The sequence below is a fragment of the Lygodium microphyllum genome, chromosome 23, assembly GCF_053477565.2.
Source record: "Lygodium microphyllum isolate KBCC chromosome 23, Lygodium_microphyllum_v1.1.10, whole genome shotgun sequence".
NCBI lineage: Eukaryota > Viridiplantae > Streptophyta > Polypodiopsida > Schizaeales > Lygodiaceae > Lygodium > Lygodium microphyllum.
The window spans coordinates 127,121,074-127,146,548 of NC_141157.1; the positions used below are offsets into that span (position 1 = coordinate 127,121,074).

Genomic DNA, 25,475 nt, shown 5'->3' on the forward strand with positions numbered 1-25,475 from the left:
GGTTGGTTGGGGATGCCGCGTAGGATGATTTGTCCAGCTCGCTGGATGCTGGGTGGGCAATTAGCATTGGAGGTCGATGAAGAACGAATGCCACTTGGGTTGTGGTTGTCGACACCTGCAATTGAAAACCTGTCAGGTGGTCTCTCCCTAGGGGTAGTGCTAGTCTCTGTTTTGTGCACAAGACTTAGTTTGGGAGACAGGTCGAACTCTAAGCAAGCTGAGAGTGTTGTCCTGCACTTGAGGACCCAAACTGTGAATTAGTTCTGTTTAGGTATTATATGAGTGCCGTGCGTGTGCATATTTAAATATTACGTAGTTAGAAGACTGGGCGGCGGGGGCCGCGTGGAGCAGAATCGTGGTAATGGGGAGATGAAGTACACCTTTGACTCTTGTTTGGAGGAGTCGTTAAGGGTGTCCCATTGTGTTTGGGACTTGCTTACTTTTCTTTTCTTTTCTCTTTTTTGTTTTGTTTTGTTTTGTTTTGTTTTTTTTTTTGCCATGGTTACATGGGGGCAGCAGTACAAGGGATAACGGGAGTTCTACCCCTCGTCATCCGAATGGTGGGGAAGGGTGGGCGGGGGGCCTTGGTAAGGAATTTTTAGCTTAGCAAGTAGCCTTTAGTGTGGAGGCGGGTTTTGAGGGTGGTGATGGAGAGAAAGGGGTGGTTACACTGTGTGAATTTGCTGTCGTTCATGTCTTCCAGCAGTGCACCACAGAAGGATGGCAAAAGAGTAGCACGCATCATGAGACGAGTCATGGTGGTGCTGTCTATGGCATTGGGATCAAAATAGAGGGGTGAAAGGTGGTGCTCTTGGGGTGCAGGTTCCTGGTGTATTAGGATTCTAATTAATCTAAGGTAGTTACAGGTGGTGATGAAGGCTGGGTCAGGGCAAGAAGTGAATTTAGTAAGGAATTTATTTATGGAGCTGTACAAATCGTGCAGGGTGAAGAGAAGAGCATTCCTATGGGAAGTGGTATTGGCATTATAAATGACGGGAAAGTCAAACCTACCGTGGATGGACGGGTTAAAATCCACTCCTACCCTTCGAGGAAACGGCATAAAGGTGGGGTCGTTCCTTTCCGAAGGGAGGGTGTTGCAAAATGCCATCCACGCCTCCAGGTTGACGTAAAAAATGCGCTGCCTCCAGGTGGGTTGGGAGCTATAGCCTTCCATTGTGCGAGGTATTTGGAGGACTTTGTCTTGCCAAAATTCTCGGTCCTCGGTCCCCCGCGCAGTTGGGTGGGCCTCACGCTCTTCTAACCATCTAGCCTTGAGCCGGGCCCCATGGCGATGACATCCTCCACCAACTGAATGGGCAGCACCCTATTCAAGGCAGTGGGAAACTCGAAGCGTAGGTCGAAGGGGTCTCGGCTATACTCCTGCTGCTCCCAGATAATCATTTCAGCGCGGTACTCAGCGGGGGAGTCTTGGGTGCGCAGCGGGAAAGGGGCGGGCTGTTTCAAGGCGGGTCTGGCCTTCAGTTTTCTTCTTGCCTTCTCCACCAGTTCCTTCCTTCGGGTGGTGTGGGCCGCTCTTCGTTTGGCGGATGCATCATGGGGTGGCACTTCGGTTTGTTGGGGTTGAGGGGGTGGCGGGGCATATTCCTCGTCTTGAGGCCCTAGTTCAAGCTCGGGCTCACCCCCTTCTGCTTGCTCCTCCTCCTGTACTTTCTCCTCAGTGAACCCCAGGTCATCCATCTCCTGTGTTGTCAGTCATGCTTGTGCCAGATATTTCCTTTGTTCCTCTAGGCTCTGCGGAGGGCCTCGTAGCTGCAGTGGTACGTGCAGGCCTGCCGTAAGGGCCCTGCGCGCAATGGTTAGCTTTCTCTGCAACTGATCATTGGCCTCTTCTGTTTCTGAGTGGGTGGTGTGGAGCAGCGTGTTGATGAAGGTGCGCTGCTGAGCCATCATAGCAAGTTGGGCTGCCTCTGCCTGGTTTTCAGCCATCACTTTGTCGCCCTCCGCCTTGGCCAGCCGGTGTGCTAGGTCCCGCACTCTCTACTCGTTATGATTTGACCATTCCTTTGCCCGCCTCTCCATGTCTTCCAGGCTTTCCCCCTGTCGGAGGGTCATTGCCATAAACTGCTGTTGCTGGGCTTCGAGCTCCTGGTGCAAGCGGGACTGCTCTCGGTGCTGCTCTGCAATCTGCTCGTTGAGTTGGTCCCGCATCGCCTGCAACCTACGCACCTGTTCTGCCCTCAATTGATCCAGCTCTTCAATGTCTTGTCTAATTTTTTCAAGCTGGCTCTGCGCCTCCAAGTTGGTTGCAGATAGCTGGTCATTTCTGCGCTGAAGGTGGGCATTTGTCTCCCTCTCCCTGGTGAGACGCTCCATTAGGATTTTCCTTCGTCCCTCCCAGGTAGCATCGCGCTCCTTCAGGGTTTTCAGCTCCTCCGTCTCCTTGGTGCTGGCCTCCTCCCTAAGCACAGTAATTTCTTTTTGATATTCTGTTATTTGCCTTACTCTGTCCAGTTGGAGGGCAGCTTGCGATTTGCGCTCCACTGCCAGCTCTTCCACCACCACCCTCCTTTCCTGCCTGGCTGTTTGCAACTATGCGAGCAGCTCCTTTACATAATCATCATAGTGGCCTGTTGGGGGTGGGGAGTGGGGCAAGATCATAGTGGTGGCAATCTCCTCCACTTTTTGTCTTTTCTCCTCTGGCCCTGGCTCCAGCTCGGCCGTCGCTGCCCTTTTGGCCCCTGAGACTGGGGTGGCCTCGACTGCTTCCCTTGCCAACTCTCTTTCCACCAAGAATTGTAGCCAGGTGACTACATTGCTTTCATCGACCTTTGGGGTGTGCATCAGGGCGGCTGTGTCAGGGGGCGTCACCTTGAGGGGAGTGGCTTGCATGGTTGGTGCGAGGAGAGGGGAGACGGGTCTGACCGGATCTTTTCCCTTCCCTTCTGTAGGAGGTGGCGGCACAAGTTCCGGCGCACCAGTGCTGGGGCCGGGTGCTTCAGATTCGGATTGGTATGCCCTGCCCGCTCCCTCCATGTCTTTCCTCCGCTGTTCCTTGATGGAGCGACGCGTTGCCAGCTCCAATTCTTCTTATTCTCTCCTCCTCAGCTCTTCCTCAGCCCTTTTTCTTCTTTCCTCTTCTTCTCTTATCGACTCTCGTTGGGCCCATTCGAGCTTCTCTTTCTCTTTTCTCCTTCGCTCCTCCTCTCTCTTTCCGTGCAGGGCTTTGGTCCATTGCTCCGCTTCCCTTTCTGGTGCAGCCTGGCATTCTTCCTCCTTGTCGATGTCTGTCTCTGTTTCATCCGACTGTTCCTCCGCCTGGGGCTGGAACTGCGACGATGATTCCCCTCCTTTTCCGCCATCTCCCTGTTTGTTCTCTCCCGCACATCCCTGCCCTATTGCCTCGTGGAAGATCGCAGTGAGGGCACCTCCAAAACCTATGGTGGAGGCCTTGGAGGATGAGGCCTTGCGGGTTGATCGATTTGAGGGGGACTCTCCTACTACGGCCCTTCCTCCTGTTGCCAGGGCCTTGGTTGAGGCCTCAATCGTCCTTCTCACGAACCCGTTGAGGTTCACCTCATCCAGTGCCTGAGCCGCGATGCTTTCGAGTAAAGGCACATTTATCCTGGACATGATGCTATTGTACCGTTGACTCGAAAATAGGATATGCATCATTTTTGCCTGCAGCTGGATCTCTGGATCAGGGATGTCTGCTAAGTTGACTCCATCGTTGGTGTGGACTTTCACTTTGTCCATTCCCAACATGGCGTAGACGTCCCTTTTCGGCTTCTTCTCCACCTTGTTCGGAAGCCCCAGTGCTCTTTCTATCAGCTCAGGGGTCACCTGCACCTGTTTGGTGGCTTCTGCGTCCCGCATTGTGATGGTGCCCCTGTTTTTGTTGAAGGTGCGTAGGAACTCGGTGCATAGGGTATAGTCTATCCTCTGGCCCACTGCTTCCAGATACCGTTGTAAGTGGCATTGCTCCATGATCTGTCGTACCGCTGGTTCCTCAATAACCACATCTTCCAAGTTGAATATGTGGCGGAACTTCAGCTGATTGAATGCTCTGATTTCCACCGTGAGGCCGTACCGCACCTGTTCCTCCTCCGAGAAAGGGAGTTTGCCAACTTTGTCTTGACCTGCCATGGTCGCTACCTGTACATTCAGTCAATTCACTCCTTAGTATTTTTGGCAACCAATTCATAGGACGACCATAGCAGATTTTATCATTTATAATCATGATTTTTTCCTTTCAAACTTCTATCACCTATTTCTGCGTGGCATTTTAATTTGGAGCCTTTTCATGCGTGGTTCACTTTTTAGTTTTAACTTTCATGCTTGGTTTGCTTTTTAGATTTACTGCCCCATCTCCCTTGTGGAAAAGAAAAATCCGTCCCAGGATTGGGGTGTGGGTCCAAGGCGTTCAGGTTGTTTTGTGGAGGAGCCAATCGTAGAAGTTGGGGTTATATTCGAGGTGTGCAAAGTGGTCCAGGTCACAGGGTCGGATGCCTACGTGGGTGATGTATGTGAGGACATCGGTGAGGAAATCTCGGGAGTTGATCCAACTTGCGATGTGGAGCTCTTCTTCTGTCAGGATGCGATCGAGATAGGGGTGTCCTAAGATATGATCGTCCATGGTTCGACCTCGAAGAGTGGTTAACACTCGATACGAGGTGGGCACGACGTATGTGGGATCATACTCGGCTGTCTTGATGGCTCGGCGTTGTTCGGCGTTGGTCATTATGCGGCATCCTTCCACTGCCCATTTTAATCGAAGAGTGTACCACTGCTTCAAGAAGGGAGATTCGGTGTCCGCGAGGTGGGACAACCTTGCTGTTTCTTGGCTAGTGAGGCCGGACGTCGTGCGCGAGTCAAACGATGGGATGAGGCATTGCTTAATGGCTTGCTCTTTGGAGACCTCGCGAGCGAGTAGCTCAGCGGCGGCAGAGCGTGAAGCTTGTGCGAAGGCGAATTCAAAAGTCTCCCAAGAGCAAGGCATGGTGCGCACGTCCGTTGCAAGGGGTTCCGCTAACAGTCCCAAGTCTAGGCGGTCATAGTTAAGGGCCAGTGCCACAAAGGTGGCGTCGAGTTGTTTGATGCAGTCCACAACATCATCCCCCGTGTCCTTGGCGAGGTCAGCGGCCAGCGTTAGGAATGACTTTCGTTCATAGGAAGGCTTAAGGCCGGCGGGTGGTTGAGGTTTGCTAGGGCTAGAGGTTCTGTCGGTACAGAGCTGCTGCTGGGGGCCTATTTGAGTCAGCAACTCGGGCAATGGTCGGATGGATGGGTCGGGGTTGATCTTAGGGACCATGCTACGGTGGTCGGCAGGGCTGCTGGGTTGCGGGCCAGGGTGGTTGGGTGATACCATCGGTGGTGGTGGCCGGTGCTTGGGCCGTTGGGCGTGTGTGACACCTGTGGGGTGACTCGCAAAGGAGTCGGGTGACTGGGGTGGACTCTGCGGTTCGTGGTCTTGAAGTGTTAGAGGACAAGGCCTTGCGATTGACGTAGGAGCAGGGCCCGTGTCAGTTGGGACTTTGGGGATCCACAGCAAGGCACTCCCTTCATAGTAGCCTTGTGCGCACAACAGGATTTTAGGGACCCATATTTGTTTAACCCCACGGCGCTTGTGATGATGGCGTTTTGGTCTTCTAGGTTTAGGTTTGTAGGTGTTTCGCAGACCTGCGCGTCTAGTTCTAGGCTGATCTCGAGGCTTCTTGGGCACCCAATGCAAGCGAGTCTGTTGGGGCTTTGCCTTAGGTTTGGCGGGTTGCGGTGCATGGGGATCTGGGCGTAGTAAATATGCACGGCCCTCCTCCTTAGTCCTGGGTGTGGCTATTTCTATTGGTGGCCCATTGAGCGATGCTGGGGTTATGAGGCGCTGGCTGAAAGTCGTGACAATAGCCACATTCCCGATTGTTAGGTGGATGCATTGTGACTCATAATCAACATTGCAACGGGTCTGCTTTTTAAAAGTTCGCCCGAGCAATGACTCTGTGCCTGCCTCCCTGGCATCGGGTAGGACATAGAATAGCATGGGTATAGTTTCAGTCTCGATAGAAACGGCAACCCTGCATGTGCCGAGGAGCGAGTAGGATTGGGCCCCATATGGGTTCAATCTGGCTGTTATGGGATGAAGCGTTGGTGTGCCAAGTTGGGTCCAATGCTCATGCGTCAAAATGTTAAAATCTGCCCCCTCGTCGATCAGGGCGTTGAAGGAGCACGTCTGCTTGGCCGTGACCGTGATGCGGAGGTAGGCGGGTTCTACAAGCTCGTCCTCATTCTCGCCGATTTCCATAAGTGTGGCTACTCGTATTTTAACGTGCGTTTTCACCATTGGTTGTTCGTGCAGTGGGTGAGTGGGCGGATAGTACTTTTTGATTCGACTGCCATTAAAGAAGCCCATTCCCTCTCCATCCAGTGTTTCCAGCTTGACATTACCAGTTCGGCTGATTGCGCGGACCTTAAAGAGCCCAAGACCTCTGAATTTCATCTTCTGTTTGTGTCCTTTAACTGAATAGAGGAGCACTAGGTCTCCCGGCTCAAACTCTCGTTGCTTGACGTGTTTGTCAAACCAGCTTTTGCGTCTAGCTTTCTCACAAATAAGCGCATGGGTGGCGAGGAGACGTACCTCTGATAGGCGTTCTAGCTCGACTAAGCGTTGCGTCCATGCCTCCCTCCCCTCCCATCGTTCTTGGAGTGCTATCCGTAGGCTAGGGACAAAGAATTCTAGTGGAAGAATAGCTTCGGTCCCATAGGTGAGCCTAAAAGGCGTTTGTCTGACGGCCGTCTTATAAGCTGTTCGGTAGGCCCACAGGGCTACCATCAACTTGTTATCCTAGTCACTTCGTGAGGCCGAGACTACTTTGGTCAGGACAGTGATGAGAATTTTGTTGGTTGACTCAGCCTGGCCGTTAGCCTGAGGGTAGTATGGTGAGGATTTGCGATGGATGATGAGGAAAGTGGATAGGAGATAGGCTATCACTTCGCTGATGAAATGCGTTCCCTGGTCGCTGACCAATTCGATGGGGCACCCAAAACGCGAGATTACTTGTTCCCATAAAAACTTGGCAATCATCCTAGCGTCGTTTTTTCGTGTGGCCCTTGCCTCTGCCCATTTGGTGAGGTAGTCTGTGGCCACCACGATGTATCTCGCCTGTGAATATTGTGCCGCAGGGCTGATGGGTCCTATGAAGTCAATTCCCCACTTTTCAAAAGGTTGGCGAGCGATGACCGGAGTTAACTCCATCTGATCTTTACGGACCGGGACCCTTGTCCGTTGGCACTCGTCGCAATGTTTGACAAATTGTGAGGCATCACGGAAGAGAGTGGGCCACCATAGCTGGGACTGCAACACCTTTCGTGTTGTAGTATCCCCGCTAAAGTGTCCTCCTGCGATACCGTTGTGCGCCTCTGAGAGCACATCGTGCATTTCATGCTCACATACGCATTTACGTAGCAGACCGTCTTGCGCCAACCTATAGAGCTGGCCTGCAATCAACTGATAGGGCTGGATCTTTAGGATTAATCGCCTAAGCCGTGCCCGTTCTATAGGTCGTTCGGGCAGCCCATGCTCGAGTACTTGGACTATGTCGTCTGCCCAGTATGGTGTCAAGTCGGCCCTGAATAGGTCTTTTTCATCGGATACGCGAAATAAGTGGCTGTCCGGTAATTCGTCCATTATGCCTTGTCCAGCAGCTTCTCCTGTGGGTACTCGGGACAGATGGTCAGCCATGTAGTGTTGTCTGCCCTTCCGTACTACCACTGAGAAGTCGAATTCCAGGAGTAGGAGAAGCCATCGGGCTATACGTCCTGTAGCACAAGGTTTGTTGACTAGATAGAGCAGGGCTTGATGGTCTACAAAGAAGGTGAAGGGGGTGGCTAGCAGGTAATGCCGGAACTTCTTCACGGCGAATACCATGGCTAATCCCTCCCTTTCTGTTGTCGAATAATTCATCTCTGTTTCAGTGAGCTGCCTGCTCGCAAAACTCACCAGGTAATCTAAGTTATGCTCACCAGGTTGGCACAGCACTGCCCCCACGGCGAACTTAGAGGCGTCGATGTGTACGTGAAACGACATAGTCCAATCTGGGGGTCGTAGGATAGGTGCCGTGGTTAGGGCTTTTTTCAATTCCTCGTAGGCTCGTTGGCATGCTTCGGTCCACTCGAAGGCAATTAGCAGCTTGTACAATGGCCTAGCGATCAGCGCATAGTTCAGTACAAACCGCCGGTAGTATCCTGTGTGACCTAAGAAGCATTGAACTCCCCTATAATTACTTGGGGGTGGGAGGTCCGCGATAACCTTGACCTTTGAGAAGTCCGTGGCAATGCCGTTCTTGGATATCACGTGTCCCAAAATGCATTCCTGCTTTACCCAAAACTGACATTTCAGGGGGTTGAGAGAGAGACGGTATAAACGGCACCATTCGAAGACCGCGCGGAGTTTTTCGAGATGTTGGTTCCAGGCCGAATGGACACACATGTCATCGACGAAGACCTCTAACTCCTTGCGAAGCATGTCCTTGAATATGGTGCACATGAGACGTTGGAAGGTGGCGGGGGCATTGGTTAGCCCGAATGGCATGACCACATAGGCAAAGACGCCCCACTCAGTGGCAAAGGCGGTCTTGTGCCTATCCGCAGGGTGCACTTGCACCTGATTGTATCCCGAGAATCCATCCAGGAAACTGTAGGCTTCCTTACCTGCCACCCTCTCAAGCATGTGCTCAGTGTACGGTAAGGGGTAGTTATCTCTCTTTGTCGCTGCGTTTACTTTCTTGTAATTGACGCACACTCGAATCTTGCCGTTTTTCTTCATCACAATGACTATGGGTGATACCCAGTCCGTGTGCTCAATTTCGTAAATGAATCCGGCTCGCATCAACTTGTCAATTTCCTCCTTGACAGCATGGGCGTGCTTTGGATTCATGGGGTACGGTCGCTGCTTGACCAGCATTGCATCCGTTCTCATGGGTATGTTGTAAGTCACAACACTCGGATCTACCCCATGTAGCTCATCTAAAGACCAAGCGAACACATCCCGGTACTCCTGCAAAAGAGTGATGAGGCTGGATTCTTCCTCCGTGGTCAGGTCCTCGGCAATGAACATTGGTCGGGGTATTTCTCGTTCCAGGGCTAGGTTTATCTCCTTGACCTTGGCTGGCCCTTCGATGGGCTCACGGGTTTGCCCTTGGCGCTTGGCACTTAGCAGAACCACCACCCTGTCCCCTCTTTTGAATTTCGAAAAGCGCTTAGGGAGGTCTTGTGGCTTCCCTTGCTTCTCCGATCGCACATTGTCGGGACGCTCTGCTTCATTCTGCCGTAACCGTCGGCGCCTCAAGTGGATGGGTAAGTCTCCCCTGGTGCATCTGGTCATGGGTGGCCTAGGGATTTCTGGGTCATCCTCTGAAGTAACTTCAGATTCAGAGTCGAATTCCCCATTTTCACTAGGGGAGGTGGTCTCCCCTGGCGGCCGCAATTCGATGGCGACTCGGTTCTAAGCATGGCTGCCGTTTTTGGTTGGGTCAGGCCGGCCTGCTTAAAATCCACAGCTCCCATATGTTCCAACCAAGCACGATCGCATTTTGCACACATGACTCCTTGGTCTAGTCTAAGGGCCGGTCTCGGATGCGGTTTTGCATCTGCTCGGATTTGCTCAATCTCTCACCCTTCGGTGTCATATTCTACGGTGTCCATCTCACCCTCACTTCCTTCATCGAAGGGTTGGCAATCTTCGTATTCGTCGCCAGAATCCGCCTCACTGGACTGCTCATCGTCCCCCAAGGCCTGCTCTGCCTCATTTTGTTGGTCGGGGACCAATGCCCAGTTGTATCTGAGATTTAGTTCGTGCACTTTGGTCCACTTCCATTCGGGTTCCTCCAAGAGGTCTTGGAGCGGCTTGAGATTGGCGGCTGTGTTGCGTGCCAGTCGGTCCGTTAGGTGCCCCAGTATTCCCTGGAGTTCTTTCCTGTTGGTTGGTACTTGGGAGGCAACAGGCTTAGGCCCGTCATGGAGGCTTGCTGTCATCATGTAGACAGGTGCAGGCTGTGTTTCTCTTGGCTTGCCAATTGTTATGACAGCCTGCTCATACGCTTCATGATCTGAGAACGGCAGATCAAGTGTAGCGAGAAAGTGCATCCAATCCCGCTCGTCCTCTGGGCAGGGGATATACCTCGTCAAGGACCCATAGGGTTCCTTGCTCTGGGTGGTTCCCTCGAGTAGAGTAGAGATGGCATCCAGGTCGACTGGTGAGGTCTTCCAAGTGTCCATCTCTATTCTCACAGCGTCAGTTCGGTTGCCCAGGAAGATCAGGCTGTTACCCCAGTCTTCGATAACTCTGGCATTGCGCATCCAGGGTCGACCCAATAAGATGTCATAGTCCACTCCCTTCATGACGATGATGTCGACAGAGAACTGGACTCCTGCAATCTTCACTAGCCAATTCTTCAAGACCCCGAATGGTCTCACTCGCATGCCATTTGCTAGCGTGACGTTAAACCGAGCAGCCTCGACAGGTGGGTTTCCCCACTTCTGTAGCACCGCATGGTTAAGCACACTAACCCCAGCTCCCGTGTCTATGATCCCCTTTCTCGTTGCGTCCCCTTGAGCTAGGACTGGCAGGACAACGTGCATTTCTGAGCCCTCCTAGAAGGCATTGACGTGCAAGGATTTAGGGTCTGAGTGTAGCGTCAAACTTGGTAAGTGCATGTCCGTATCCTGGTCTTGAGCATTTGACGGGGCTCCCTTGTGTGGTCTTTCGACCCACTGTTTGAGGTCCTACCATAGGGTAGAGTGCTGCCGAGTAGCTCTCCCAGTCCAACCGTTACAGGTGTGGTCACTAGTGTGATTAGGAGATTGCTAAACACTCGTCCTTCCCTTTGTTCAGACTGTCCGGGCCAATGGCCACGGATGTCCTGTGGTTCTGTCACGTCTAGGCTTGGCCTTGTCAGCACTGCTTGTGGCGTAGCAGTCTCGGCAAACTTAGGTTGGGGTAGCGATAACGGCGCACTCATGTTGGAGAGGTCCTCAATCTCATCCTCCATGATAGGCTCGACATCCTTGAGGTGCTGTTGAGCCTCCCTCACCCATTCCCTCACCTTTTCTATGGCTTCCAATTGTCGCCCGGGGTGTGGGTATTCCCCTACCTTAGCGCTTTCCTGTTGGGCAGTTCTAGGGGCTGAAGTCTCTGCCTCTGCGTCTGAGACTTTCTTTCTGTGGGGTAAGGTCGTAATGCTGTCGGTCTTTAGTGCGACCTTAGCCTCTGACCTCTTCTTTTTCCGCCTACGGCTTTTCTTTCCTACTGAGGTAGCGTTGAGATTGCTAGGTCCTGGCAGAGAGACGCCGGCATGCTTCGTTTGTGCTCGAGTCATCACTCGTAGGGGGATAGGTGTGGCCTCCCCATCGGGGTTTTCAACACCAAACAGTCCCAGCGGGACAGACGGTAAATTAGCTGTACTAGAAGGCGGCTTCCGTTTTGGGCAATCTATGAAAAGATGAGTGATTCCGCACTCTGCACACCTTTGGTCAGCTTTGTCCCTACTTTGCTGCTCTCTTTTTGGGCAGCGTGATGAGACGTGACTGGGATGCCCACATGTCCAACAAGTGACTGGATCCTGTGGCTGCCCTCCCAGGCCCCTACCCCGTCCTCGTCCTAGTGCCATCACCGGTACTGGTCGGTAATCCATGAGGATTGCATTGCCCTCGTTGTCATGCGAAACGTAAGGGTATATGTAGGTTTCTTCGTCACTGGGCTCCTCTATGTAGTGCACAGGAGCATCGCTCGGTGGGTGGGTCACATAGGGACCAGGCGGTCTAGGTATACCGGTAGGATTTATGTCCAGCCTAGGAACTGCTGGCTTCGTGTCGTTAGGTGCTAGTAAGGCAAGAGGGGCTCCCCTTCCGTAGAATGGCTGTGGCCTGTTGGTCGGGTAGAGCTGGCCGTAGGGCTGCGTGTACGGTAGTCTTCGTGGTAGTCGGCAGTGTGCGGCATCATGGCCGAACCTTCCGCAGTTAGCGCAGGGTTTTGACCTAGGGTCTTGACATTCTGCTGGCAGGTGGTTTCCTCCGCAGTACACGCACTGGACGTGCGGACGCGTAGGTCGCCTTAACATGTCTTGTATTTTGGCCAGTTCTGTCTTGACCTCGGTCAAGCCGTGATCCATCTTGGCGGCCTTCCCTTTATCGTGGGATGACGCGTTGGATCGCTCGCTAGAGGTTGGCGCTCGTTCTAAACTCCGTGGGTTGATTTCTTCTGGGTTCGAGCTCCTGGAGCTCCGCTCCCTCAGCTGGTCATCGACCCTAATGGCTTCCTCAAAAACCCTAGCCACTACGTCCCTTTGTAGGCTCGAGTTGCCTGCTAGTGCTTTGTACAATTCTTCATTCCGAATCCCGCTGATGAACATGGTTGACACTGCCCTGTCCGTCGGTCTTTCGCCCAAGGGGATTCTCTTAAGGAGGCTTCTCACGTGGGTCACATAGTCGCGGATGCCCTCCTTCTCCTTCTGCTTGACGTTCATCAGACGCACTAGCAGGTTGTCAGAGTATCCGGGTTCGGCAAACCTTTTGACAAAAAGGTCCTTGAGGTTATTGAAGTTGGCTCGTTCTATAGCATCTAGGCTCGTATACCACATCCTACCCTTATCGCTTAAGCAAAGTCCGAATGCTTGTGCACATTGGGCCTGATCGTTGAGGCCATTGGCCTCGCAGACCTGCTCGAACTGCTCGACAAAGCTGTACGGGTCGTCCAGTGGCTGGTACTTGTCGAGTTGCTTAGCGACGATAGATATTTTGGCTTGGCTCTTAGAACCCTGGGTTGCCCCTAGCCCTGCAAGTAGCAAGGTTGCTAGCGCAGCGGCACTTTGCTCCACCGCGGTGTTATCGAGCAACCGTTTCATGAGGAGCTCGCCCAGCGTCAGGTCTTCCTCGAGTGCTCTTTCCTGGTCCGTTCGGTTTCGGCCAGCCAAGTTCAACACTCGCTGCACCTCATGCAGCTCCATGCTTTACCTTAGGCTCCTGGCTTGTTGGTCCCTATTATAGTTTGCTATGCCCTGCAGTGCCTTGCGGGCTAGCCTCCTCTCTTCCTCTAGGTCTGCAATGATTGCCTCCGCCGTCCTGCCATAGTGTTCGTACCTGGCATGCGCATCGTAACTGCTCACCATTTGCTGTATGGCTTCTGGAAATGCGCTAACATCTAGCTCCCCTGCAAACCGATGATTTGAGCCTCCCTCTGTCATGGTTGTAAGTCAGATCCTTATCGTTGTCGCTCCTTGCTTGATCCTGCCCTGCGCTCTGTGCATTTGTTACGCTTGGGTTTTCTCCTAATGGTGGGTTTTTTTTTTGGCAATTTATCTGAGTGAGTTCTTTTTAATTTTTGAATGCAGTGCTCAACTTAGGGTCACTTGTGAGCGTGTTGTCCCTCGTGCACTCGTGCTCAAACAGGCTTTCGACTTTCCTAAGTGTTCTTCAAGTGCGGAAATTCAATCAGAGTGCTGTGAGTGCTTTCCCTGCGTCTTGCTCACTCTTGCTCGTTTTGGGCCTGACAGGCTTTGCTACTCTAGTCCTGGCCGTCTTATGGGTCACAGGGCCCTATGCTGCTTCCTGTTGCTCACGTGGGGGTGGGCCACTGGGGGAGTGCCCCAGTGTGTCCCTGGATGGGTCAGGTTTTGTTTTGGTTTGACTCTGGGAATCGGACGTCCGATTTACCAGTGGTCCGATTGTGGGGATCGGACCAGGTATGTTAGGGCGAAATGGGGATCTTAGGGTCCGCGTGTCCGATTCTCAAGAATCGGACGGGCGAGTGTGCGAGGAATCGGTCCGATTCTAGGAGGTCCGATTGGACCGGTCGATCCCATTCTTTCTAGTTCGATTATGGATGGGTCCGATTCTAGGGATCGGACATGGACTGGTGACGTGTATTACTCCGTCCCATCGGACCGGGTGGGTCCGAGTCAGAGCGTTCGAGTGGTTCGAGTAGTTGAGTCGGACAAGTTGGTCCGAGCGTCTGATTCTAACAAAAGGGGACGGTCGGTCCGAGTGCCACGTGGCACGTCCGATCGGACCAGTTAGTCCGAGTCTAGTGATTGAACGGGTTGTTCCGATCGGACGGTTGTCCGAGTGTCCGATTCTGGGAATCGGACACTCGGTCGGCCATCTGATTCCGCCGGTCCAATGGGTCACGCACACCGATTTGCTCGATTTTCACTAGGTGTATTATCCTATTGGTCATGCAATTACCCCACGACAGAGCTGAAGTGGGGCAGACGAGATCGATTACCTGAAGTCGCCAAATGCGATGTCCTCCTAGCTCCAGTCGATCGGACAGCTGCCCAGCTCGCTCACTCTCTCACTCTCTATCTCTTTCGCTCTCCGTTGGTTGGAAATGGGGTCCTCTTGCCCTCCCAGAGTTTTATACCCTGCTAGTTCTGCCCTACACACTACAGGTTCCTTCCCTGGCGTTTCCTATGCCGTTACCTTGCATCCACTCCATTTTTTTCCTTTTGTTCCTGTGATTTTTCCCCTGTTTCACAGTAGCAGCCCTCTGCCTTTTCGTGTGTGATTTCCTACTGCTAATCTATCCTAAACACATACTGAATCGAAAGCAAAACACTGAACTAATTTCTCCATGTTTTCCAGTCATTAATAACCAGATTGTTCCAAAACACTTACCTGTTCTGAAGATCAAAAACACCAGACTTCCTACCTATCTCAAGCTCCGTTTCAGGGTGAATGCCCTACTTCGATGCTTGATATGGGGCACGCGAGTGCTCGAGCTTGAATCCGTTGGTCCCGGCAACGGAACCAAAATGTAGGAGCTTTCACTCAACCGCCAAGACCCACGGACCGCTTATTGTTTCAAGCGTTCCAAGCGAGCTCTCATGGCTATCTCTCACCTAGCCGACGCGCCATCAATCCTACGAATGCAGTGAACTTACCTTGATGCTTGATCGAGTACCCTCCTCTCTCTCACACTTCGGTAGCTCCACGATTCTTGATGCTAGCTCAAGCATCCTCAAGCCTCCTCCATCTCCAAGCCTCATCCTCCATAGCCGCGCGCGCAAGAGAAGATAAGAAGAGAGAAGAGGAGAAGGGAAGAGGAGATGGTGGAGAGCTTCACCCTCTTGATTCCTCACTCTCTCACACACTCACTCCCCCACACTCTCACACTCCCTCTCTCAAGAGCATACACAAGCAAGAAGGAGAGAAGAAGAGAGGAAGAAGAAGACTAGTTTTTCCACACCAAAGAATGAGCTCTTCATTCACTTTTCAACTTTATATACAAAACCCTACTTCCCTTTTGGGCGGTCATTCCCTTTTTCCCTTTTTTACATGGCCGGTCATAGCCCAGGCCCTGTTTTCCATTGTCCTTTTATCTTCCTTGCTTCCTTTTCACTACCCTACTATATTTACAAATAGCACGGGTGAGAGCCCGGCACTCTTTTACAAGATTTTAGGGTGCGCTTTTTATGCGCCTTTCCCTTTTCGTGGTTGCCTTGGTCTTTAACGGTTGTCCTTGCGCTTTTGGCCTTTTCTCCTTCTTTTCCTTCCGTTGGGTTACCTTTTTTCCGCCTTTGCCCTGCGTCTTTTCCACTTTCTTTCGCTCTCTTCGTGTTGGGGTTAACAATGAGCAATCCCAACGTTGACCAATCTTGCTCATCCAGGCCTAAGCCCCTAGCTATGCTAAAGCCCAGGCAAATTCCTAGAACCTTGCATGAGATGGCAATCGAGCAAGCCCTCGCTGAACATAGAAGAGTCGCAGAATGCTTAACTGAGTTGGATGCTAAGCTCAAAGCATTCTCACGTATCTACGCCCTTGCGGACATGGGTGCATGCCCTAAGGAGCAGCTTGAAGAATACTTGCCATTCCCCTTATCTTGGGAAGAGCAAGAACATCTCGACGAGCACTATAACAAGCTCTTACATGAACGCATGCAACTCGTCTTTGACGAGGAGGCTAACAAATTGCGTTTAACCGTCACGTTCAATGAAGTGCTCTGCCGACCGAATCTCGTAGACATAGAGCAACTAAAGTGATTCTCAGAGGGCCGAAGTCAATTTGAGTAGCGTTGGTGTGAAAACCGCGTTGCAATGGCCGAACTAGGGGACCATCCGACAAGCCCGCAAAGAATCATCATGTGCAGAATCCCCAACAAACTAACACTTGTGCTGGCCATCAATGCAATCCCCAACACAAAATAGCCCTACCGCCAACTCCAACAACCTTCCACCAGCCACCTTGGCCACCAACAGGCCCCCAGGACCTTCTATCACACCACCACCAACACTCCTCCACGGAAACCACAGGCGTCCTTGTCACCCACGTCTTCGGTGCATGCTCCAGCCTGCTACCTACAACGGTGAGTGCCATGGGACTGGCACTCGTCTAGGAGGGGGGTAATGTTAACCCTCAAACAAACGAAGGTGGAAAATCCGGAAAAGCTAAAGCAGAAGACAAAGACAAAGGCCAAGGCAAATAGAAACGGAGGACAAAGACGCACAAGGAGAAGAGTCCTAAATAAGGGAGAAAGGCGCACAAGGAAAAGTGCAAGTCAAAACTTTTGTAAAAGAGCATAAGCGCATCATGGCTTAATTCAAGGAGCGCCGAGCTCTCACCCGTGCAATTTGTAAATGTAGACAGGCGGTGGAAAGGAATCTAGGAAGATAGAAGGACATTGGGAAAAAGGGCCTAGGCTACGGCCGGCCATGTAAAAAGGGGAAAAGGGGATGACCGCCCAAAAGGGATTTAGGGTTTTGTATATAAAGTTGAAAAGTGAATGAGAAGCTCATTCTTGTGTGTGGCCAAAAGTAGCTCTCCTCTTCTTCTTCTTCTTCTTCTTCTTCTTGCTTGCTTGAGCTTGTGCTTGAGGGAGGGAGTGTGAGAGTGTGAGGGAGTGAGTGTGTGAGGGTGAGGGACCGAGGAGGAGAAGCTCTCCATCTTCTCCTCTCTTCTTCTCTTCTCTTATCTTCTCTTGTCTTGCTCGCGGACATGGAGCTTGGAGTGTGGAGCTTGAGGATGGATCTTGCTTGAAGCTTGCACTTGGATCGTGGAGCTACCGGAGTGCGCGGAAGAGGAGGTAACTCGAACGGCACGGAGGTAAGCTCACTACACCCGTAAGGTAGGCATTGCACATCGGTTATGTGAGAGGTAGCCATTAGTGCTCGGCTTGGAACGCTTGAAACAATAAGCGGTCCGAGGGTCTCGGCGGTTGAGTGAAAGCTCCCACAGTTGGCTCCTTGCCTTGAAACTTTGACCGTCAAGGTTGCACTACTGTTATTAAATTTTTTAATTAAAAAAACAGCGGAGAAAAGAACAGCAATAAAAACATTGACTGGACAACATCACCCACTTGCAGAAGCACTTACCACCACATAAAGCACGATCACTGCACCTAGGGGTTCTTAAGTTAGGCGTGTCTGGTGGCTTCGGTCGGCCGGCTGGCTCCACTCCCAACCCCCTATCCCTTTTTCTCCCCCACTTCACGCTTAGGGCACATCAAGGGAAGGACATACCTAGGGAGGTAACACTCGCCTATGGTTAGACCTGTCACCCTAAGCCACTTGCACCGCACCCCCCTTGGCACAAATGGGGTCCTCAAGTGTGGGACATCACCCAGGCTTACCTGCGGTTAGACCCACCTCCCCATTCCACTAGCACGAGTACAATACACTAACACAATGAGGTAAGCACTCCCCTTAGGAACAGCACTGCACCTTCTCCTTCGAAATATCAGAGAGCAACAAACCACCGACTTCGGAGGCCCCGTCAACCACGCAATACCCGTTTGGCTCCTCCAACAAAAATTTCAAAGCTCCTACAAGTACCTAAGTCTCCAAGTGGCCCTTACCATTGCACCACTTGGCCAATTGCCTGCCAACCTACAACAACACAGAAGTGCCATGGGACTAGCACCCGTCTAGGAGGGGGGTAATGTTAACCCCAAGTCGAGATGGCCCCAAGTCGAGATAGCGGAAAAAGGAAGGAAAAAGCAGAAAAAAACATGGAAAAGGAGCAAAGACACGCAGGCGACCTCCAAAACTAAGCCGGGGCAAAAAGTGCAATTTTAAATGAATGGTGCCTCAAAAAAACTCAAAAACTCTTGTAAAAGAGTGCCAGGCTCCCTCCTGTGCCAATTGTAAAATACTAAATGGGTGTAGGCTAGAGGCATAAGGCTAGAAGAGGGAAATGCAAAAAAGACCTTGCCACAAGGGCCGGTCATGTAAAAAAGGGATGGGTGCCCATGGGATTTTAGGGTTTGTATATATAAAGTTCAAAAAGTGAATGAGAGCTCACCCTCTGAGACAAGTAGAGAAGTTCCTTGGAGTGATTGTGAGTAATGCACATACCAAGTATATATGAGGTCTATCCTATGTCTTCCATCTCAAAGATCTTCTTGAGCTGAGTCTTTTAAATCATCAAGATAAACATGGGCACTCCTAGATGTAAATATATCATTAACATAAAGTACCAATATAATGCGGCTACCATCACGGGCATTCTTCATGTATAAGCACCAATCAATATCACTATGGGAATGCCCTTATGAATGTCGAAAGCATCAAACGTGTGGTACCATTCCCTAAGTACCTACTTAAGCCCATAAAGACTCTTCTTCAATTTTCACACTATGTGTGCCCTTCCTTTTTCCACAAGGCCCTTAGATTGTTGAATATAAATATCCTCATGCAGGTCCCTGTGTAAAAAAGCTATCTTGATAATCATCTAATAAAGATCCAAATCCAATTGAGTAATCAAGGCCAAGACCAAGCATAGGATAGTCATCTTGACCATAGGAGAAAAGATCTCGTCAAAATCAACTCCTCTTTCTTGCATAAAGCTCTTAGTAATAGTTTGGCATTATATGTTGGCATTAGGTGACTAGGGGTACTTTTCAAATTGTACACCCACTTGCATGGCAATGAATTATTTCCATCAAGTAAGGAAACTAAGTCCCATATATGGTTCTTCTACAAACTAATCAAACTTAGGGGCATAGTCCTCTCCCAAGAATGAGAATCTACTTTCCATCAAGCAAGAAAACTAAGTCCCATGTATGGTTCTTTTGTAAACAAATCAAACTTAGAGTGCATAGTCCTCTCCCAAGAATGAGGATCACCTTTGCACATAATTTCCTCATAGGTAAGTGGTTCAATAGAGTATGTTACCATGACATAATCCATAGAGGCCTCATAGTGATTAGGAGGACATGAAGCTCTTGCAGAGCATCTCAAAATTGAGTGTGGGGCTTGTACAGCCTATCCTCTTTGTCCAACATCATGATCCTATACAACATGAATATGTTGGGTCACTATATAATCAATAACTGCAACAAGCTATCACATTGGGACTTCTTGTACTATAACAAGAGACTCCTCTAAAGCATCACCATGCATACCTCAATTACCTGTTTTTGTCTCATATGCATCTCTTTCGTCATGGAAAATAATATCTTGTCTACAAATAACCTTTTGAGCTTATGGGTCCCAAAGACGATAGCCCATCTTACCTACATTGTTGTAATGGGAGCTCACACTCAACCGCCAAGACCCACTCAGGACTGCATATTCCTTCAAGCATTTCAAGCGAGTACTAATGGCTACCTCTCACATAGCCGATGCATTATCCCTCTCTATGACTACGCTCTTTTACAAAGTTTTTATGGGTGCCTTGCATTTAAAAATGTGAAATTGCCTTTAACTTAGCTTTTGAGGCCGTGTTTGCTCTTTTGTCCATTTCCCTTCCTCCTCCTTCCTTTGTGTCAGCATTTGGAGTTTTCTTGGACTTCTTTTTCTCCGTCTCAAATCGGGGTTAATATTATCTCCTCCTAGATAAGTGCCTATCCCATGGCACTTCCATGTCTGTCTTGATAAGGGTTTGGTGATCTAAAGGGTGGTCGGTGAGTTGATGATAGTGGGGCCTCATGGGGATTAGTCATTAGAGAAGTTGATCAAAATGTTGAGGTGGTAGAGGTCGAGAGTGGTTGAAGTGAATGACAGGGCCTCCAAAGTTGGTGGTTTACCGCCTTTGTTTGTACCTAAAAAGAAAATAAATGCACTACCTAGGGGTAGTGTCTACCTTGCCACGTGGTGCATTGTGCTCGTGCTAGTGGAACTGGGAGATGGGTCAAAGCCTACGGTGTTGTCCCACACTTAAGGACCCAATTCGTGCATCATTGTTAGTGGGGTGCACGGCTTAGGGAGAAAGGTCTGGAAGTTCTACCCTTGAGGTGTCCCAAGCGTGAAGTGGGGAATGGGGTTAGGTAAAAAAGCCTAGGTGTAGTGATTGCGGCACTTGAATAATTTGAGGGACTTGGTCTTTTCCCTCTCTTGCTATTCCTTTTTTTCTTTTTTTTTCTCTCTTTTTTTTTGGGATAGATACGGTGGTGCTCCTAGGCTGTACCCTAGTTCTCTTTTGATGATGCATCACGAAGTGGCCTAAGGGATTTTCTCAAAAAGGCACGGCTTTGCATGTAGCTCTTGAGATTAGCCTTGATGTTTAAAGGTGTGGTTGACAAACAGGGGTGTCCACACTTGGTAAATCGGCTATCGTTCATGTCTTCGAGCACCTTCATACAAAAAGAGGGTAACAACGTAGCCCTCATCATTAGTCAGGCCATGGCACAACTATCTGTTCCTAGGTTGAGATTTAAAAAAAGTGGAGGCAGGTGGGCCTCCTCGGTGACTAGCTTTTGCTTTAGTAGAAACCTAATGGTCCTAAGATAATTACAAGTTGTAATGAAAGCGGGGTCTGGATAGGTGTGGGAGCCTTCGCTCAACCTCCAAGACCCATGGACCGCTTATCGTTTCAAGCGTTCCAAGCGAGCTCTAATGGCTATCTCTCACCTAGCCGATGCACCGTTGATCCTATGAGTGTAGTGAGCTTACTTTGATGCCGACACGAGTTGCCTCCTCTCTCACACACCCCGGTAGCTCCATGATCCTAGATGCGAGCTCAAGCCTCCTCCATCTCCAAGCTCCATCCTCCATAACCGCGCACGCAAGAAAAGAGAAGAGAAGAGAAGAAGAGATGGTGAAGAGCTTCACCCTCTTGATCCCTCACTCTCACACACTCACTTCCTCACACTCTCACACTCCCTCTCTCAAGAGCACACACAAGCAAGAAGAAGATGAGGAGAAGAGAAGAAGAAGAAGACTCTTGTTAGCCACACACCAAAACATACACAAAGAACTTGAGCAATTCCATATGCAAGATGCTAAGCCTATCGGCTATCCTTACCTTCTCATGTGAAGGTTAGTCAGGCCAATTGTCCATAGTCAGATGATGAGAAGGTTGAGATGGCCAAGATTTTGTATGCATGCGTAGTGGACAATTTGATATATACCATGATAGCCAATCATCCTGACATAGTATCTGTAGTGGAAATTGTGGGACATTATATGGCTACACTTGATAGATGACATTGGGACAACGTGAAGGGTATCATGAGATACCTTAAAGACACTACAGATATATGCATTTGCTATGTTAGCCAAGATACAGGAGTCATAGATTATACTGACTCAAATTATAGAGGATGTGCAAACAATAGGAAATCCACATGTGGGTATATCTATATCTGTGCTAAAGGTGCTATCTCTTGGATATATGGGGTGTAGAAATGCATGACCTTATCTGTTACAAAGGCTTAATATGTTGCAACCATTGAGGCTTGCAAGGAGGCCATATGTTTAAGCCATCTGGTTACAGATCTTGGTATGCCTATGGCTCCTACACTACATTTGGATTCGATGAGTGCCATTCAGTTGGCCTATAATCTGATCTTCCATGTGAAGACAAAGTACATTGAGGTGCACTATCACTTCATCAGAGAGGTGATAGAGGACAAGTCCATTGAGCTTTTCAAGATCCCTACGGATACAAATCCTAAGATCTTTTCATTAAAAGTATCCTAGTGGAACAATATGCTCTCCTTAGGAAGTAGATGGGCATAGGATAAGATGATGTCTTTCCTCATCCTATTGTACTCTATATACATGTTGTACTTTTCTTTTCTTTTTTTCTTCTTTCACTCCTCACTAAGGTACATTTGCTTTTAAATGGGAGGTTTTTGGAGATTAAAGGCCACCTGTGTCTAGCTGCTTACATTTACTTATATACAATATCCACACATAGCTCATGACAACACAAAACATGTTAGTATCCTTCTATCTATCTGGCAGGCATGATGCGACCGATATCACACATGTGCATCATGTGATAAGTCATGGATCATGTGGTAAATAAACAAAATCCATAATAAAAAAATAAAATCAACTTATTTTCATAGTGAGTTTCAGTAAAATACCATGATAAATATAATTCCATAACATGGCACACAAGGCTATGGTATTTTGTTCTCATAAATTTTCTCACCCTTAAGTGGTGAGTCCTCACTTGTAATGGACATATCATCATATGCTATTTGGTCTATACCATCACAAAAAGTGTCCATGTCTACAAACCTGCAAGAACCATAGAATCTATAAGAATCCAACTATATGTATAACACTTGTATATTTTTTCATTCTAATGACCAATCGAGTAGGTGAACATATTAGTGTATTATACTTGATGTTGCATACTCTACTATTCTTGGGCTACATGAGGATCATATTCTATTAATATTGTAAGGGCTACTAATTTCGCAATGCCCAAATTGTATTTGGTGCATGGTTGCATTGATGTAAGCCAGTTTTAACTTTGTAGGTGAGTAATCCAGTGGCCATAATTCTTAGGACATGGCTTTAGTGGCACCCATTGACCATAATGCAAGAATCATTCAAATGTATTGGAGCTAGATGCTCCCTAGACATGCCATGCATTGCAGTCGCATACATCAATACAACATTGAAGAGAAGACATGAACCACACAACGTAGCAAACTCTCATCCTTCTAGTAATGAACTTGGATTGCATGGTTGATTCAAGTTGATGGGCATGGCTCTCCTGCACGGTGTTCCTCTCAAATCTGTAGCCAATGGGGATGGTAGATTCAAGTCCAACGTATATGCTACGCCATCCAAGTCGCTCTATCATGAATGACAACTAGCGGTGCGACCCGAGTGAAAAATAAGAAATATGAATTTACCATGTATAAAAAATTGGGACCTTGAGTTTTGGGCTACTTGTTTGGCCCGGGTTACTTTACATCATGCCCCATGTTAATACAGGTGCTTCAAATTAAGGCTAGCGGACTTCAAATTCAAAAATTAAGTAATTTAATCTTACACCATAAAGTGTCCATATTAAATGTAACTTGGCACATATTTGAATCACCACGGGTTACTTCTTTTACTCGAGTTACTTTGGTTGGGTTCAGACGAAGGCGGTAACACTGCAAAACATGATCAACCTTATGCTTTCTTGTGTGAATAGTGAGGCCGGAGGCAGAATGTGTTACAAGAAGGTAAAAAGGTTTTTTCTTAGTGCCAAAGTTCTTCCGAGAGGGAGGGGTTGGTAGAAAGAGGGCGAGTCCGACAAAAAGAGGAGGAAAGTCTTAGCCATTTGGAGGATGCCACATCTTGATATATCCTTGCCACCGCTAGTCTTAATCCACCCTTTGATATGATCTCATCACTTTAGGAGACAGATCTTCAGGGAATGTAGTGACGAGGGAGATTCTCCTGAGATGCTCGGGAGTCGGGAGATGTCGTGCTCCTCCTTATCAACGATGCACCTTGCTTTTTAACAACTAATTAAAGTCACGCAAAACAGACTCCCCCTCGCGTACACCAATAACGAACTGCCAAGCGGTGGCATTGTCATAAGTACTTGCTCGAGGATTGAAAATTTTGTCCTAAGCAGGCAAGAATAGCCAGCCAGCTACTGCAATTTTCGGTTCTGGCTCTCCAACGATATCTCGCCATGTCCTCCTTCAACGAAAGGTATGTGGCCACGGCCATTGCCATCGCCATGCGCAGCAGCAATCCCAGCGGCCGCTCGTGCAAGCTCTTGACAGAAGAAAGGCACAGGCGATTTCTCTGCACCTCCGACGAGAAGGACAATGCGGAGGGCCGAGAAGAACTCTCCTCTAATATGGGGCTCCCTGAGGCCGAAGCAGTCTCTAAACGAAGCGATTTCAGGCTCTCTTTCGCAAGAGGGAAGGCTGCTGTTCTCGTCTGCCTCTTCCGAAATGTGGAAGGAGAAATTCGGGTTATCCTCTCAAAGAGGGCGCAAGCTCTTTCATCCCATTCTGGTATATCCTGGCTGCGTGCTTTTTTTCCAATGTCCTTTAGCGGGTTAAGCTTTGCAGCCAAATTTTGCATCATCCCTTCAACGAAGTCAATATACTTACTAATCAGGGAGATCTTGTCGTACTTACTAATCAGAAGAGGTATTCCGAGAATTTAGATTGGGTGTTACAGAGACCACGGTTGTAGGCCAAGTCTTGTGTACGTTCCTGCACAAAATTGCAGATTCAGTCTATCATGAATTGATCAACTGTACCATCCGTAGCAATACATTCATAAGATTGCTAAGCCGAAGTGCACAAGGGGTGCTCCTGATTCTTTCTCTTGCTTTGGTTGTTTCACAAATGCATGCTCAACATACATGTTGCACTCTGAGGGAGCACACAAGGTGTTACCCTAATATATGAGCAGGCCAATCATAACTATAGGAATCTATCAATGCCAATTGCTCAAATTTGTAAATTTGACATGAAATAAGCATTCTGACAAGTTTTACTTGAATGGGTCAACTGATAAGATAAATGTCATGTTAATACCTGAACCACACTAAACTTCATGTGATGGTCCCAAGAGTGACTTTATAGAATACATTTTGCATTGAATGCTTAGTTGAAAGCATCTTCTTTACAATAGAGCATTTAGCTCAGAGGCAGTCCCAAGTGGCTGAGCTAAAGATCGTACGTTAATTCTTGACGCAAATGGAAAGACTAGCCTAGGCCATGGGGACTAAACTGATTCAAACCTAGGGCTGGCTGAATAAGGGTAATGGCATTGCCCTAATGAAGCTCAATGCCTGTCTGAAACCAACCTTTTGAAGGAACTCAATTAGTCTTGATTGGTTGGAGACCTTGTGCAAGAGTTGGAAGCCCCATGAACCCAATGGTGCATAGGTTTCACACAAGGAAAACATTAAGCTGATGATTAAACTTTCACCTATTGGTTTGCCAAGACTCCTTAAAAGAATTGCAGTTGAAATATTTTCAGAGCAGCTAGCAGAGAGCTGTGATGATAGATTGAACTTGGGATTCTCTATTGCTACCTTGGGTTTGATATTATTCAGATGCCTAAGGGTATTTTGTACCCTCAGCAGGATATGCTGCAGCACTACAAGTTATAACATGGCTGCATATATGGCCATTTCTAAGCTGCTCCAGCTCATACCTAGTGACTTGCCAGATGTCTCCAAGCAGAAGAGCCTTGTAAGCTCCTCATTCATACTCACCCAGATGTATCCATTTCAGTTGCTATCCTCAGTTTTTTTTTTTTTTTGCAAAGGTTCCTCCTTCCTGATTGATGAGGCTGCATTGTGGTAATGCAAGAATTACAAGCACCTAAAC

The 25,475-nt window shown here is 49.1% G+C and overlaps 1 protein-coding gene across 1 annotated transcript in view; it reads left to right on the plus strand.

Moving 5' to 3' along the window:
* Positions 1-23,516: 23,516 nt before the first annotated feature.
* LOC148016725 (nudix hydrolase 11-like) overlaps positions 23,517-25,475 on the plus strand; it is a 37,360-nt gene continuing 35,401 nt past the window's right edge. The window contains exon 1 of the mRNA XM_087663958.1: positions 23,517-24,143. Coding sequence (XP_087520084.1) covers positions 23,813-24,143 — 331 coding nt within the window. The 5' untranslated portion in view covers positions 23,517-23,812. The remainder of the gene's footprint in view (positions 24,144-25,475) is intronic.